The following is a 13,370-nucleotide window of genomic DNA, read 5'->3' as shown; positions in this document are numbered from 1 at the left end:
TCTGCTATGTCATACCAAGCCCGAAACACTGGTGGACCAGGTAGCCCACCGACAAGAATTCAGCATGCAGTTGCCACCTATAGGCACTGATGCTGTTATTGGTAATACTTTGGACTTGGAGTCCCTGTCACCCAACATGTGGCCCAACAGTAACTCCACAGATGTCTTCAGTTCACATTCAAACTGTTGCTGGGTGTGTCATAGCTGGTATTGACTGCTGTACTGCCATCCAGCAAGACTAGCAGAATTTGCTTCAGTATTCACATGTTTTTTAGCTGATCTCTGGATAGGAGGTGACACAGCCTGTCATGTGTGTAGCACACACTCTGATTACTTGGACTATAGAACAGACAAGTTATGGCTCAATCATGGATCAATATCTGTCATCATAGAAAAACTAGAAAAAGGTGTACAGATCCAGTAATAGCTGGGGGCTGGTGCTTTACACAGGTAGACTATGTCGCAAATGTTTTTGGGAGCGAAAAATCTGGTGTACAGAGAATGGACAATAATCCTTTTTCCCCTTGTAACTGTCATCACAATGATTCCATTGCATATGTGACTCCTCAGGCATAGGATTAGGGATGCGTCATAAGATGATTGTGTCATGTCATCAGACATCCTCTTACTGAAGAATGACCTAAGATGACCTTTTCCTGATCTCAGAAGTCATGACACACTTTCGAGAACTGATGCATTATGCAGCGACTGATCTCAAGAGGTGGTCTTAATAATTGTTAGCAAGTAATAAAATCAGTTATACATAAATTACTTGTATGTATATTTGCCTTGTATTTCTACTTCTACTTTTACTTAGATGTATATTTGTCAGTGGCTACACCTGCTGAAGGCTAGGAACAGCAAGCCAAAATGCAAATAGCAAAAGAAAATTACATAACATGGAAATTCATAGGAAGAGGACATACTGTGTCATATGTCACAAATATGTAATGAAAGCACAAATCTGATCAGTTGAGACATAATCAAAATAAATAATGAAATCAGTTATGTCAGTTATGTTCCAACATGTATTATTTATTGATTAACTTTCAGAACTGGTTCTCGACCAAGAACCCTTACAATGGTCTGCCCTGATTTACTAATGAGGAGGGAGGTGTTTCCAAGTAGAGATGTCCCCATAGGTTTGACAGAAGAGATGCTATGCTTGCTGTCTGACTCCTCATCACAAAGCTGCTATAAGGTTGCACTGGGCAAACACTGGATAACACCAGAAGACAGGCTTCACTTGGGAAGTGGTGAGTCCTTTGCTGTTTTGCCGATGTACTGCATGTGTTGCATGTCCTAATCTTTTTAGCCTTTAAGAACAGATTTGATAAATATGCAAGATGTTATGGGGATAGGTAAATATGTAAAATATTCTGTCAAACTCGCAGTGATGCAAAGGCTGCATGGCTGATTAGAATATATTTGCAACACAAGATCTTATGGTATTCATATGTACAACATATCAAATGGCTCTGATCAGTGTGTGTTTGTGTGTGTGTGTGTGTGTGTGTGCGTGTGTGTGTGTGTGTGCGTGTGCGTGTGCGTGTGTGTGTGTGTGTGTGCTCCATGTATTTGTTCACACATCAGTTAAAGGTAAAAATGGCCATTACTGGTATGCTGAAGGAGGATGACATCAGAAATGCAATTGAAGCTTGTCAAGGTGAGTATATATAGTACTAACACACACACACAGACACACAAACACCTCCTCTCCAACCACACACACTCACCTACCAGAAGAAACACACATCACAAAAGGTACACTTACAGGCTACACACCAACACAAACACAAACACACACAAATGTCCCACTCGAGGGCCCACCATGGGGGGAAGGGTGGCACCAGGTAACTAGGCAGCCAAGGGGCAGGGGAGCGGTTACCACGCCAATGTCTCTGTTTATGCTACAGGATTTAAAACTCCTCCACTTGCATTTAATTATTTACATCAAAGAATTATTTCTGCCTGAAAAGACAGACTTATCACACCACTCACAGTTTATCAATTGTCCGAGATTAATGCCACATTGTGATTTTGATCATGTTAAAAACATAGATAGATAAACAAGATGGCTTATTGATGACATGATAACTCCTTGTGATATCTCTTCTTCCTCCAAAGGACCAGACACATTTGATTTTAAAAGTTTCTTCAAGCTTGCTGGGCTGTGTAGCAGACCACAAGCAGACAGAGAGAAGGTGTTCGGAGTTGTAGACCAAGACCAGAGTGGATTCATAGAAGAAGCAGAACTCAAGTAAGACATCACCTTGCTGAAATGTTAAAGAGCAATTTATAGGACAGATTTAATTAGCATTAAGACCACAGAATTATTTGTATATTTGAATATATACAGCTACAGTAGCTCCTGCTGTATATAGCAGCTGAATGACATCTGCTCTGGATATACTCACAGTAGTATTCCCCTGTGGGTCTGTAGGTTCTTTCTGCAGAATTTCCTCTTGGGAGCACGGGAGCTCACTGAGGCTGAGACCAAATCATTCCTGCTGGCAGCAGACTGCGATGGGGATGGCAAGATTGGAATGGAGGGTATGATCAGATCAGATTTCAGATTGCAGTAGATATTATTATGTATGGAAGTAAATGTTTAATAGATCTTGAGATTTCATGTAAGAACAGGTTGTGTCATAGATGTCAGTAAAGCATGGTAGATAGAAACAAAACAGGTGCTTTCCAGCAGGTTTGAGTTCTGAAAAGTACAGTAACACATTATGTGTATGTCCACGTGGCCAAATGTAAATTGGATTAGACTGAATTGGATTAGACTCTATATATATTATACTATATATTTATGATTTATATATGTATATACTTATATATAACAACCAAATGTAAAAAAGAATCCACATAAAATTGCACAGTGAATATGTCAACTCACGCCCACAGGTCCCAGGAGCTGTGTCCTCAGTGCTGTTTGTTTCCACTTCACAGAATTCTGCTCCCTGATGAACTGAAGACCTGGCTGGCACGAGGGAGGATGGCTGATCACCTGTCTTCAGTTCTTCCATTGACACAGATATTTGCAATGACTCTCTTAAAGGAGTACAGGTTTAAAGAACAGAGGAGTTGAACCAAATAAAGTCATTAAATCCTGTGGAATGATTACATTAAAAAGAGTCTAACTTAAAAACAAACGCTTCTTTGTTTTTGTGTTTTTCATTTGTTTACTATATTTGTGTGTGTGTGTGTGTGTGTGTGTGTGTGTGTGTGTGTGTGTGTGTGTGTGTGAGAGAGAGAGTTAACTCTGTGCTTCACTCAAGGTGAAGCAACACCCCCCAAAAACATCAACAAAGCAAAGTGCTTTAAAGATTTGCACTGATGCAGGCCAAAGATAGTAGATGCAATAGTTGTCTCTCTCTCAGCACTGCATCTGCCTCTTCAGGGTTATTGGCATGTAAGCTGCTTGGCTCTTCACACCCAAGCCTTGGACAGGGCCACTTCCTGGAAGCTACGACCCTCAAGAGACAAACATATTTTGCATTCCAAAATGACCAACTTGACCCTGCAACAAAGATAGGGAAATATAACCCAAAATTAGTTAAAGAGCAGCTTTTAATATTTAGAAAGTCATGGACATTTTTTTATTGTTCTAGTTTAAGTTTTGCACTTACTTGAATGATAAACAATAGTAAACCATTGATGCTTTACTCACCATAATACCCACCCCAAGGAACTTCATTCTTTGTGTTATTAAATTACACTGACAAACATCCCACAAGGGAATATCACAGGTTTTCTGCCTTCCTCCCAACAGTTGACCTGGGTTCAATTCCTGTCATGCCCAATTTAAATTAATTTATTATGGTCAGCAACTTCAGTCAATTTATGATGTATAAATATACGACCTACACTAACTAGGCCACGTCACAGAGATGCACCGACAAGGGGGAACATGAATTTCTAAAAGGGACAAAATTAGGTGCTTCACCGGCCTTGCCGATAGCTTTCAGAAAGTCTGCATATGTTTCTGACTGACGCAAGGCTTTGCCAACAATGTTTTAACAGCTCCAGATTTGTATTTGTCGAAATTAATACATTGTAAAGTCGATCAGTAGGTAGGATAGTTAATTTTTCAGCCAGGTGATTTCTAGGCTGAGAGAGTTCTGACCCTATAAATTGGGTGACTGTAGTGTGGTGTCCAGTATCGATGAGGCGTGGAAGGAAAACGGGTTACAGGTATCTTTGGAGTTACTTTATTTACTGAATGGGGCAGAGCAAACAGCACACTTCCAATTCACAATCTCTTCTCCCCAAAAACGCGCCAAGCCAAAATGACCTTCCCACTGGCTAACACACCACAGAACTAATTTCTCATGACCCAGCAGACTGGGTAACTGGTATAACAATACGTTTAAAAAAAAATGTATTTAACCCATAGCCACAAAATATAATGTTACAGTATCATTGTAGGTTACTGGTTACTAGTCCCAGCACCAAGTAGGCTACAAGTACAGCAACATGATATCGGCCAAGTATAAAGGCTGCCTGATCCTAGTACTATACTTCTCACACCCACACGAGAGCAAAGAGTGGGATACAAATGTACACTGCACCAATCTCTACCAGAGCCCTGCCAGCCTGTGCACCCTGGGGCTGAGTTGTGAGTGTATGTTGTTTATGTGTGTGTGTGGACTGCAATAGTGATTAAACCAATTAGTCTTTGAAATATTTAAATAGCAAAGTTCCACAAAACATTTAAAACAGACATTATAAAATGAAAAGAAAAATGGAAAAGAAAATCAAGAAACAATATTACAATTAATAACATTTGTAAGAACAATAACAAATACCAAAACTATGACTATATAGTAGGTCTCAAGCAAATTAACTAATCAGACAGATGAAAGTTAAAAAGGTGAGTTTTTAAGCACTTTTTAAACATACCAAGGATGTCGCTGGAACGGACAGCACTATGTAGGTCATTCCACCACCGGGGCACCATGAATGGACTGCAATCTCTTGTTGCAGAGAGACGGCAAAGACAACAAATGCTCATCAGATGAGTGAAGAGGTCGAGAGAGGGAATAGAGCTGAATCATAGCATTTAAAAAGGCAGGTGCTTATTCAGTGGGTGTCCTATGAGCCAGAGTGAGGGATGTTTTTGAATTCTAGCAGCTCTAGGGAGCCAGGCAATGGTGACCAGTAGAGGCGTTACATGTGTTTTGTGCATATTTAGTTGGGGCCAATGAAGATGAACTGATGTTAATACTTTGTGGGATAACCATTTTGGCTGGGAATGCGAGGAGCTCAGTTTTCGAAAGATTGAGCTGAAGGTAGCGATTCATCCTGCGGGAAAGACAAGTACAGTTGAGTGTCAACCACATAACAGTGATAGGAGAACCCATGGGAATTAATTATCTCACCTAAGGAAGTGGTTTAAATAGAAAAAAGAAGGGGTCCAAGTACCAATCCTTGAGGTACATCGTCACAGAATGATGAACAGTCATGCATGGTAACACTAAACACAAAAGGGAGACATGATCAACGACATTGAACATTTCCACATTATAACACATTGTACACAGAATCCCTCACTCAAGGCATGCTTGGAACTACACAGTCTCTCGGTACGCACATGGCAACTTCACTACCTCTTGCACATTACAATACTTTCAACACCACTTAATACTGTGATTGTACATAGAGCCATTTCTTAATTATATAATGGATGCAACCAGCATATAGTGAATCAAATGTTTTATATTAAAATATTTTTTGTCCTCAAGAAACTTCCGAGTCAGTATAGCTGTTAAGTTCATACACAAGATGTATATCCTTGACTGACACACTGACTCTTACCAAGATCATTCTGCACTTTGACCGCCATGGAGAGAGAAGTCTCCTGTTTCAGCTTGTCACGACAGATTTATGGACATATTGAGGCAGCATATGGCAAAAGGTTTCATATAACATGACTGGTGAAAAGACTACTGATTGAGAGTCTGAAAAAACTGAGGACTTTATGACCTTAAAGGCTGACAGTGATGGCAACCGTTTAGTTGGTTTTGGCAATCAAAAGGTTATATCTGGTTGCCAAGCTTGACAACCACTTTTTTAAGTGAATGTTGAGCCTTGGTGTTGCAGAGCTTTTCAGACTGTGAGATAAATCCCTAGTGTAGCACCAGTTGCACGCTCAGGCGTAGCAAAGGATCCACATTGACTTTGCTGAGAGGGATAAACAACACCTCCTAGTAGTCATGGATAGCCACTAAAAATGCCTTGAGGTGGTACACATGACTTTGTCAACAGAGTTCAAAACCATCAAAGTCCTCCACGGTCTGTTCACACCTTACTGATTGCCAAAGGAATCTGTAAGTGATAATGGACCTCAATTCACCTCAACAGAATTACAAGTTCCTGAGAAACAATGGGGTCAAGCAGACATTGGTTCTAGCGTACCATTCTGCCTCCAATGGGGAAATAGAACTGTCAGTGCAGAACCCTGAAAGCTTCATCGTAGAAGCAGGTGCTAAGTGATGGTCCTGCAAGCCCAAAAAGTTCCCTGCAGCACCATCCCCTCCTCATGTACCGCAGTACACCACATTCAGTCATAGGGTGTACCCCAGCTAAACAATCTTTGAATGCCAGCTGCAAACCCAGTTCAGTCTTCTCAGGCCAGACTGAAGTTCATGGCTGCACAGCAGGCCAAACAGTAAGCATGACCGGCCCTTATCTATCCTGCGGACCTGAAATGAAAGTGACATGGTCTGAGTGAGAAATGGGTCTGGTCCAGTGACCTACCTGATACATGATGGCGCACTGTTTGTATTGACCACCTGCTGTAATCCAAAGAGGCCGGGGACTGTGCAAGTGGTCACCCCTGTTCACTTCCTTGAGACAGCTCACAACTCCAATTGTGAACTCACCAGTCCCTCCACTGGCTCCTTAAGGCATTGAGATGGACAGAAACCCAACACCAAAACACAGTCGTTTTTGAAGAAGAGGGTTTCTTCACTAAATGGGGAGAAGTGTGTAGGCTTATTCAACTCTGAGCAGATCCAACAGGGCGACAGTATGCTGTGGTCGGTTTGTTGAGTGTGTGTTACCACAGTAAAAGCCACAAATGACAAACAGTCTCCGTTTCCATCATTTATTTGGATCACAGAAACCATTAGCCCTAAATTGGCCTAACATAGCATAAAGCAATCATTTTCTTGATGTTTAACCCACAAAAGCTAATTGCAAAATCTCACCTGTAAAATAATTAATTTAACCTAAAAGCTGGCTGTTTTGTTCGTCATGAATTACACTATGAAACTGAACTGAATAGAACTGATCACTCAGTTGCCAATTATGTAGTCCTCATAGAAGACGTAGCAAGAAAGGAATGCAGATTACTGAGTTGAGGTCCAATAAACGTTTGCTAGGTGATAGATCGTGAGAGTTCTTTTTCTCTTTCGGGATTGTAGGCGTGGAGCCATTCGCACCCAAACTAGCAAGGACGTTGGAAATATTTTCTGGGAGTGGGTGTTGTAAATAGTGGTTGGGTTTGCATGAACTACTTCACACGTCACACATTGTAGACTATTTTACCCCTCTCGCCGTTATGACTTATTTCGTGGTGCCCCTGGACAGGTTGGGATGAGCCCAACTCATTTAATTTCAAAGATTCAATAATTTGAGAATTATACATCCATTAACAAAAAAAGTAAGATTTAGATGTTTACAAAGTAGGCTATCTTACTATAATGACAATAAAAAATGGATCATAGAGGCATCTGTCACGCATGCCCATCCATGCGCGTCAGTTTGGTTTGAAAAGTGCTGGGGAAATAGATTGGATTTTAGATTGGGATCCTACCTGTGACTGGGCTACTGCGTGTCTGCCTATGCTATTATAAGCGTGGCCCAAACACAAATGCAGCATATTTCAAAGTCTATTGTCAAACTCACTTGCTGAAAACAAATGGGATGTATCTCTGTCAATTAGTGGCCAGCGGATTCAGAACCCTGCAGTGAGGAAACCTTTGTATTAAAATAATTTCACCTGTGAGTAGTTTGCCAAGTTTATGCCGACCAATGACGCCCAAAAACTCAAATCCTGCAAATTTCTCAGCGGGGAAATTTTAAGATGTTAGCCACAGACATGTTGTTAATTTTTTAAGTCTAGCAATAAAATTACTCAACTACTGCATGCATTCAATCTTGCAGTAGTGAATATGTACATATGGTCCCCCATAAGTTATCCACTGTAAACCCGAACGTCCAAAGTAATTAAATAGATTAAGTAGTGTATACTCAAAGTTTTAGAAAAAGTTCTACTAACTTAATTATGTCAAGTTGGTGTAACATGTTCTTCCTTTTTGAGTAATTTCAACTAATCATTTTTGATTAAATGGAACTATTTTGTGTATAAGTAAGCATTACTTAAAAACATAACTTAAGTAAAAATTAATAGAGTTAAGTAATTGCATGCTAATAATGATAAAGTCCTGTTATTTCTATTGTTTCAAAAAGGGATGATTTAAAAATAAACCTAATTTATATAGCACATGCTAAAATACAATAAAATCTCAAAGTGCTTCATCAATTCGTCATTTTTTTTATTTTTATTCTCATAATTTTTACTTAAGTGTTAAGTAGCTGCAGGGATCATTATTTATTCCAAGTTAATCTCTGATTCGCCTTCCGAAGCAGAAGGCGGTGCTAATGCGCATACTACACTGATTCCTTAGCTCTGGAAAAAAAACTGAAAAGTTTAAACGGTTGAGAGTTTGGCGGGAAGCAACAGAAGGCCTGCAGAAAGTTACTACCTACACGGCAGCATTCAGCATTACTCGACTTACTGTAAGTTTTGAATGTTAATATTTATTCACTTTTACTTCTTTCATACATTTGTTGGTGTGTTTGTCTCAAAGAGCGTAGACCTTCTCTAAGCCCCCGCCCTTCACTGGCTTATCACGGGAGTCTTGTAGGGCATTGCCAACTTGGTGACGTTAAGTCAGATATAGGTTAGCTGCTAAAGGGCTAGCCACTTAGCGGACCACTAATGTTACACACTCCAGTCACTAGACTATTACGGCTGCGAGCAACCATATTCTTCGTGAGTGGTCTTGAATGAATCCTGGCGACCTAAGCTTACAAGCAATGGTGTGCGGCATGATTATATATGTTTAAGAATTGGTGTTTAAAACATTCAAAGAATGTGTTGCTAGTGCTACCCCCCACCCCTCATTCCGCTAGCAGCACAGCGTGTTTTGGGGGACTTTCCCTTCATGATACAGACTAAATTGTATTTGCCATAGTCTCAGTTTACTATTGATAGATGTATTTTGTATTGGGTAACGTATTTTAACGTACTAAATGGAACTTGCACCTAATAGTGAGGACGTGTAAATGTTAAGTTATAACTAAGTGTTACGTTGAAACTCTGCTTGGTGCAACCGCTTATTTTTTAGTAGTGCGTAAAGTCGAACGCATGGGCCATTTACGTCCACCGTAGCCTTTTTAAAGGTTATTAAAAGAGCATGAACGAGCATAATAGGGCCTCTTAGCTCAAACTGAGTTCCTACACTAAGAGTTCACGTTCAACTGCCCGCCCACTTGTGCTGCGTCGTTTTTAAAATAAAATAAATGCCATTATTGTTGATTAACCATGCAGATAAGTGCAAGTGCTGCTGCTTTTCGTTACAGTAGGCTAAGGTTAATTTTGCTTGATGGCTTTAGTAGCTTGACACTGGGGATCAAATGAAAAGATCATTAAACAGGGGAATTTATGAATGGAAGTATTTATAATTTGACACTCTTTGAATGCTTCTAATTGTTCAGTTTCAGATCAGTTTATGCCCTTTCATCTCCCTGTTCCAGTTTCATGAAGTTAAGACAGTTAAGGAAGACAACTGGAGATGTGATAAAGATACCAGGTAATCCAATGAATGTGAATTCCTCTATCAACCACCCCTCTTTCATTTAAGACATTTCATTCAAGATTTGTCTTAAAAAAATGTTAAAAACTCTGTTCTGGTTTCAGCTCTACCAGAGGTTGCTCAAGTACACATTAGAGAACAAACAACTAGTGACACAATCTACAAGACAACAAATGTGACCATTGATGGCACAGACTATGTCTGTGGAATGTTTCTGTCTGTAGGAGTCAGTGGTGGACTGTCGACATTTGGCAAAATAGAAGAGATCTTTCTTGTGAATCACAACGTATCTTTTCTGTGTTGTGATTATGACTCCTGGTATGTAGAACATCTACGGTCCTATGAGCTGTCAACTGCAGACATAAGCCTGTCGATCCACCTGCAGTCTGGTCTGAATGATACAGTCCCTCTCTCTGCATACAAGATAGACGGCTCGCTGCTGCTGACCCCCAAGCGGTTCATTCAAGTGAGACAGAACTGAGTTCAGGTAATAATGAATGGTTCTTTTATTTATCAGTTATTGTGTCTTTATTCACTCTCAGTGGAATTAAGCAATTTATAAGCTGTATATACTATAAGCGGTACTCTTTAACAATCTGATTTTGTCTTTTCATTAGCACAATGGCAGCTGCATCCCCACAACCAATGATTCTTCGTGTTGTTGAGCCAGACCAGGCTAGAAAATTAAAACTCAGCTCACGACCAGCCTCTGTTGATGCACTGATCAACATTATAAAAGAACAGCTGGAAATCAACCTTGACTTCGATTTGCTTTACGAAGATCCAGACTTTGAAGGGAAACTTACTTCCCTTACAGACATTGAGGAATTGCCACAAAAAGCTGTTGTGCACATCTCACTTTCACAAGACTCCAGCTCTATTGCATCTACTGTTCTACTTTCAGATGTGTCATCTCCAGAGCGTCTCAGCAGGTGGCCTCCAGGTCCTTTCCCTGTTCCCACATTTGCATTTGATGTTGAACTAAAACTTAGAGATGGAAATGCGGAATATAAGAAGAACAACACGCACCTTAAGTTGACAAGAGACCTAAAGCACGACATTTTAGAAAAGCTTGCATCTACTATATATGGTTTTAAGGCTTACCCAAGTGATAAAGAGATTGCAAAGGCTGCTGAGGCTCTTGTAGCCAAACATCCCTGCTTGAAGGAAGCAGGATCTGAGACTGGCTGGAATGGATGGAAAAACTCCATCAAGTTTAAGATGGGCAATTTCAGGAACAAGATGAGACGGGCTGGATGTCAGGAGGTCACTGTTAATGCTGGAAAAAGAAGTAGAAGTTATCCTGAAAATGAATCTTCACATTCCAACATTAAAAGACCCAAGCGAGCAGAAGTCAACTTCCTACCAAACTTTCCCCAAGGAAAGGATCCTTCAAGCCTTGAGCAGTTGAGGCAGACAATTGTTGAAGAAGTCAAGAAGACTGAGAAGAACCTGCCCCTCATTAGAAAGATGATGGAGACCACATTTCCCCTACGCCGACAGACCATAGTGATGTCCTGCCCACCAGTGAACGAGCTCATGGACCTCTGGCCTGCTCTCAAAATAGAGTCTGAGGTAATATGGATCAGCGCTCTCTTTTGAGAAAATAATTGTGATTCTTACTTATTTGGCTGCTATTTTCTGCTTTATAAAGGTGTGCTAGATTCTTCAAATTGAACTGTTTTTTTAAAGTGTTGTTGCTGTATTCTCCTGCTACATTTTAATGTAGTTGTATGCAGAGTTCCAGCGGATTACGAATCAGAACCTGCCCAACACATTCTATGCTGAGCTTGACCGCCATCTTCCTCGACTGATGACCTTATTCAGACAGAAGGCATCAAAAACTGGAAAGACAGCAGATGCTCTGGCTGAAATTTTAAAAATCCACGATGAACTGGTAAATAGATTATTACACACTTCATAGGTTGAACCGGTGGAACTTTGAACATGTTCAATGACTCAAATGAGCTTTGTGAATTTTGCAATTAGTCCACTTTGTGTTTGCCATTTGTCTGATTACATTAAAGATGTGAACAGGTTATTTGTGAACATATGTTCTAATTGGACTGTTTAAAAATCAGCTTTGTTCAGTAAACTCTTCAGTATGTACAATTCTGTTTTTATCTTAATAGGAAATCCATGACATCCACACCAAGCGCATTACTGTTCTCCACGCCCTTCCAGTGTATCTGCACGAGGACGTTTCTGGATTTTTCAGAACCTGCACAGTGAGTCTCCTTAAGTCACTAACGGATTCTACTGTGTATAATGTAAACTGTCCATCAAAATACTAATATCTTTTAGGACTTACCTTTGTTTAGTCTACCCATACAGTTTCCATGTATTGGCAAGTGATAAGATGTTAAGTAAAACATTTTCCTGTAAATGTCCTTTAGCTTGGTTTCAGTCTCTCTCACACCACTTAGGTTCTCTGGTAATTTGGCTGATTCGTGTGTGCAGAACATGAATCTTATGTTTTTCACCTCTTACAATGAGACCCAAGTCTCCCTTGGGTCTCATTGTGTTGGTATTGGTTTAGTTTAGTTTTGTGTTAGTTTGTGATTAGCATCTCTTTTTCAATCATTCAGGACGAGTCTGATGAGCTGGAGCTTGATGGCGTTGCAGTGGCCCTCCTTACGGTCATCAGTGACAATGACACACGTCCAGTTCACCACCACCCTGTGAGAATCTCTGTAATCATTGAAAGTGATGCCGTGGTCAGCCTCCCCAGACTTAGCGATGCCTTCCTGGTAATCTTTGGACTGATATATGCACTACACCTCAGCTACCCCAAAGCACTGACCAACACTTTTGAATTCACTGAAAAGATTTTACTTGGTCTAGAAAGTGGTAAACTGTCACCCAGGTTGCAGACCCTCAAGAATGACTTGTTGATGTAAGTGACTGATGGAGGAGGTGGAGAGGGAGGTGGAGAGGAGGAGGAGAGGAAGGTGGAGAGAGGGAGGTGACTAATGGAGGAGAGGGAGGAGAAGAGGGAGGTGACTGATGGAGGAGGTGGAGAGGGAGGAGGAGAGGGAGGTGACTGATGGAGGAGGTGACTGATGGAGGAGGAGAGGGAGGTGACTGATGGAGGAGGTGGAGAGGGAGGAGGAGAGGGAGGTGACTGATGGAGGAGGTGGAGAGGGAGGATAAGAGGGAGGTGACTGATGGAGGAGAGGGAGGTGACTGATGGAGGAGGTGGAGAGGGAGGAGGAGAGGGAGGTGACTGATGGAGGAGGTGACTGATGGAGGAGGAGAGGGAGGTGACTGATGGAGGAGGTGACTGATGGAGGAGGAGAGGGAGGTGACTGATGGAGGAGGTGGAGAGGGAGGAGGAGAGGGAGGTGACTGATGGAGGAGGTGGAGAGGGAGGATAAGAGGGAGGTGACTGATGGAGGAGAGGGAGGTGGAGAGGGAGGTGACTGATGGAGGAGGTGGAGAGGGAGGAGAAGAGGGAGGTGACTGATGGAGGAGGTGGAG

At 41.2% G+C, this 13,370-nt stretch overlaps 2 protein-coding genes across 8 annotated transcripts; both read left to right on the top strand.

The window, feature by feature from the left end:
• Positions 1 to 1,057: 1,057 nt before the first annotated feature.
• LOC105898741 (parvalbumin, thymic-like) lies at positions 1,058 to 3,210 on the top strand. Of its 2 annotated transcripts, XM_031570281.1 has the most exons (5): positions 1,058 to 1,256; positions 1,594 to 1,666; positions 2,128 to 2,260; positions 2,444 to 2,553; positions 2,956 to 3,210. In XM_031570281.1, exons 2-5 carry the CDS (start codon positions 1,606 to 1,608, stop codon positions 2,976 to 2,978), a joined length of 327 nt encoding a protein of 108 aa, XP_031426141.1. In that variant the 5' UTR covers positions 1,058 to 1,256; positions 1,594 to 1,605; the 3' UTR covers positions 2,979 to 3,210. The 2 variants fall into 2 exon arrangements, with proteins under 2 accessions (XP_031426141.1, XP_012681240.2); XM_012825786.2 differs by having other exon boundaries at positions 1,058 to 1,666.
• Positions 3,211 to 8,217: 5,007 nt separating this feature from the next.
• Positions 8,218 to 12,906, top strand: LOC116217873 (sterile alpha motif domain-containing protein 3-like). 6 transcript variants are annotated; one of them, XM_031570075.1, is made up of 6 exons: positions 8,218 to 8,811; positions 9,793 to 10,377; positions 10,508 to 11,465; positions 11,620 to 11,787; positions 12,023 to 12,118; positions 12,479 to 12,865. In XM_031570075.1, exons 3-6 carry the CDS (start codon positions 10,512 to 10,514, stop codon positions 12,788 to 12,790), a joined length of 1,530 nt encoding a protein of 509 aa, XP_031425935.1. In that variant the 5' UTR covers positions 8,218 to 8,811; positions 9,793 to 10,377; positions 10,508 to 10,511; the 3' UTR covers positions 12,791 to 12,865. The 6 variants fall into 6 exon arrangements, with proteins under 6 accessions (XP_031425935.1, XP_031425949.1, XP_031425928.1 ...); XM_031570089.1 differs by having other exon boundaries at positions 8,218 to 9,114; XM_031570068.1 differs by lacking the exon at positions 8,218 to 8,811 and adding an exon at positions 12,890 to 12,906 and having other exon boundaries at positions 9,733 to 10,377; positions 12,479 to 12,818.
• The last annotated feature ends 464 nt before the right edge of the window (positions 12,907 to 13,370 follow it).

The sequence above is a fragment of the Clupea harengus genome, chromosome 1 (genome assembly GCF_900700415.2).
Source record: "Clupea harengus chromosome 1, Ch_v2.0.2, whole genome shotgun sequence".
NCBI lineage: Eukaryota > Metazoa > Chordata > Actinopteri > Clupeiformes > Clupeidae > Clupea > Clupea harengus.
The sequence above is the reverse complement of the archived record's forward strand: the minus strand, read 5'-3'. Positions and strand labels throughout refer to the sequence as shown.

Coding starts and splice junctions, on each gene's coding strand:
- LOC105898741 (XM_012825786.2), top strand. CDS start 1,573: ATGTATTTGTTCACACATCAGTTAAAGGTAAAAATGGCCATTACTGGT. Junction 1,667..2,127: donor TGCAATTGAAGCTTGTCAAG/GTGAGTATATAT, acceptor CTTCCTCCAAAG/GACCAGACACATTTGATTTT. Junction 2,261..2,443: donor ATAGAAGAAGCAGAACTCAA/GTAAGACATCAC, acceptor GTGGGTCTGTAG/GTTCTTTCTGCAGAATTTCC.
- LOC116217873 (XM_031570068.1), top strand. CDS start 10,512: ATGGCAGCTGCATCCCCACAACCAATGATTCTTCGTGTTGTTGAGCCA. Junction 11,466..11,619: donor CTCTCAAAATAGAGTCTGAG/GTAATATGGATC, acceptor ATTTTAATGTAG/TTGTATGCAGAGTTCCAGCG. Junction 11,788..12,022: donor TAAAAATCCACGATGAACTG/GTAAATAGATTA, acceptor TTATCTTAATAG/GAAATCCATGACATCCACAC.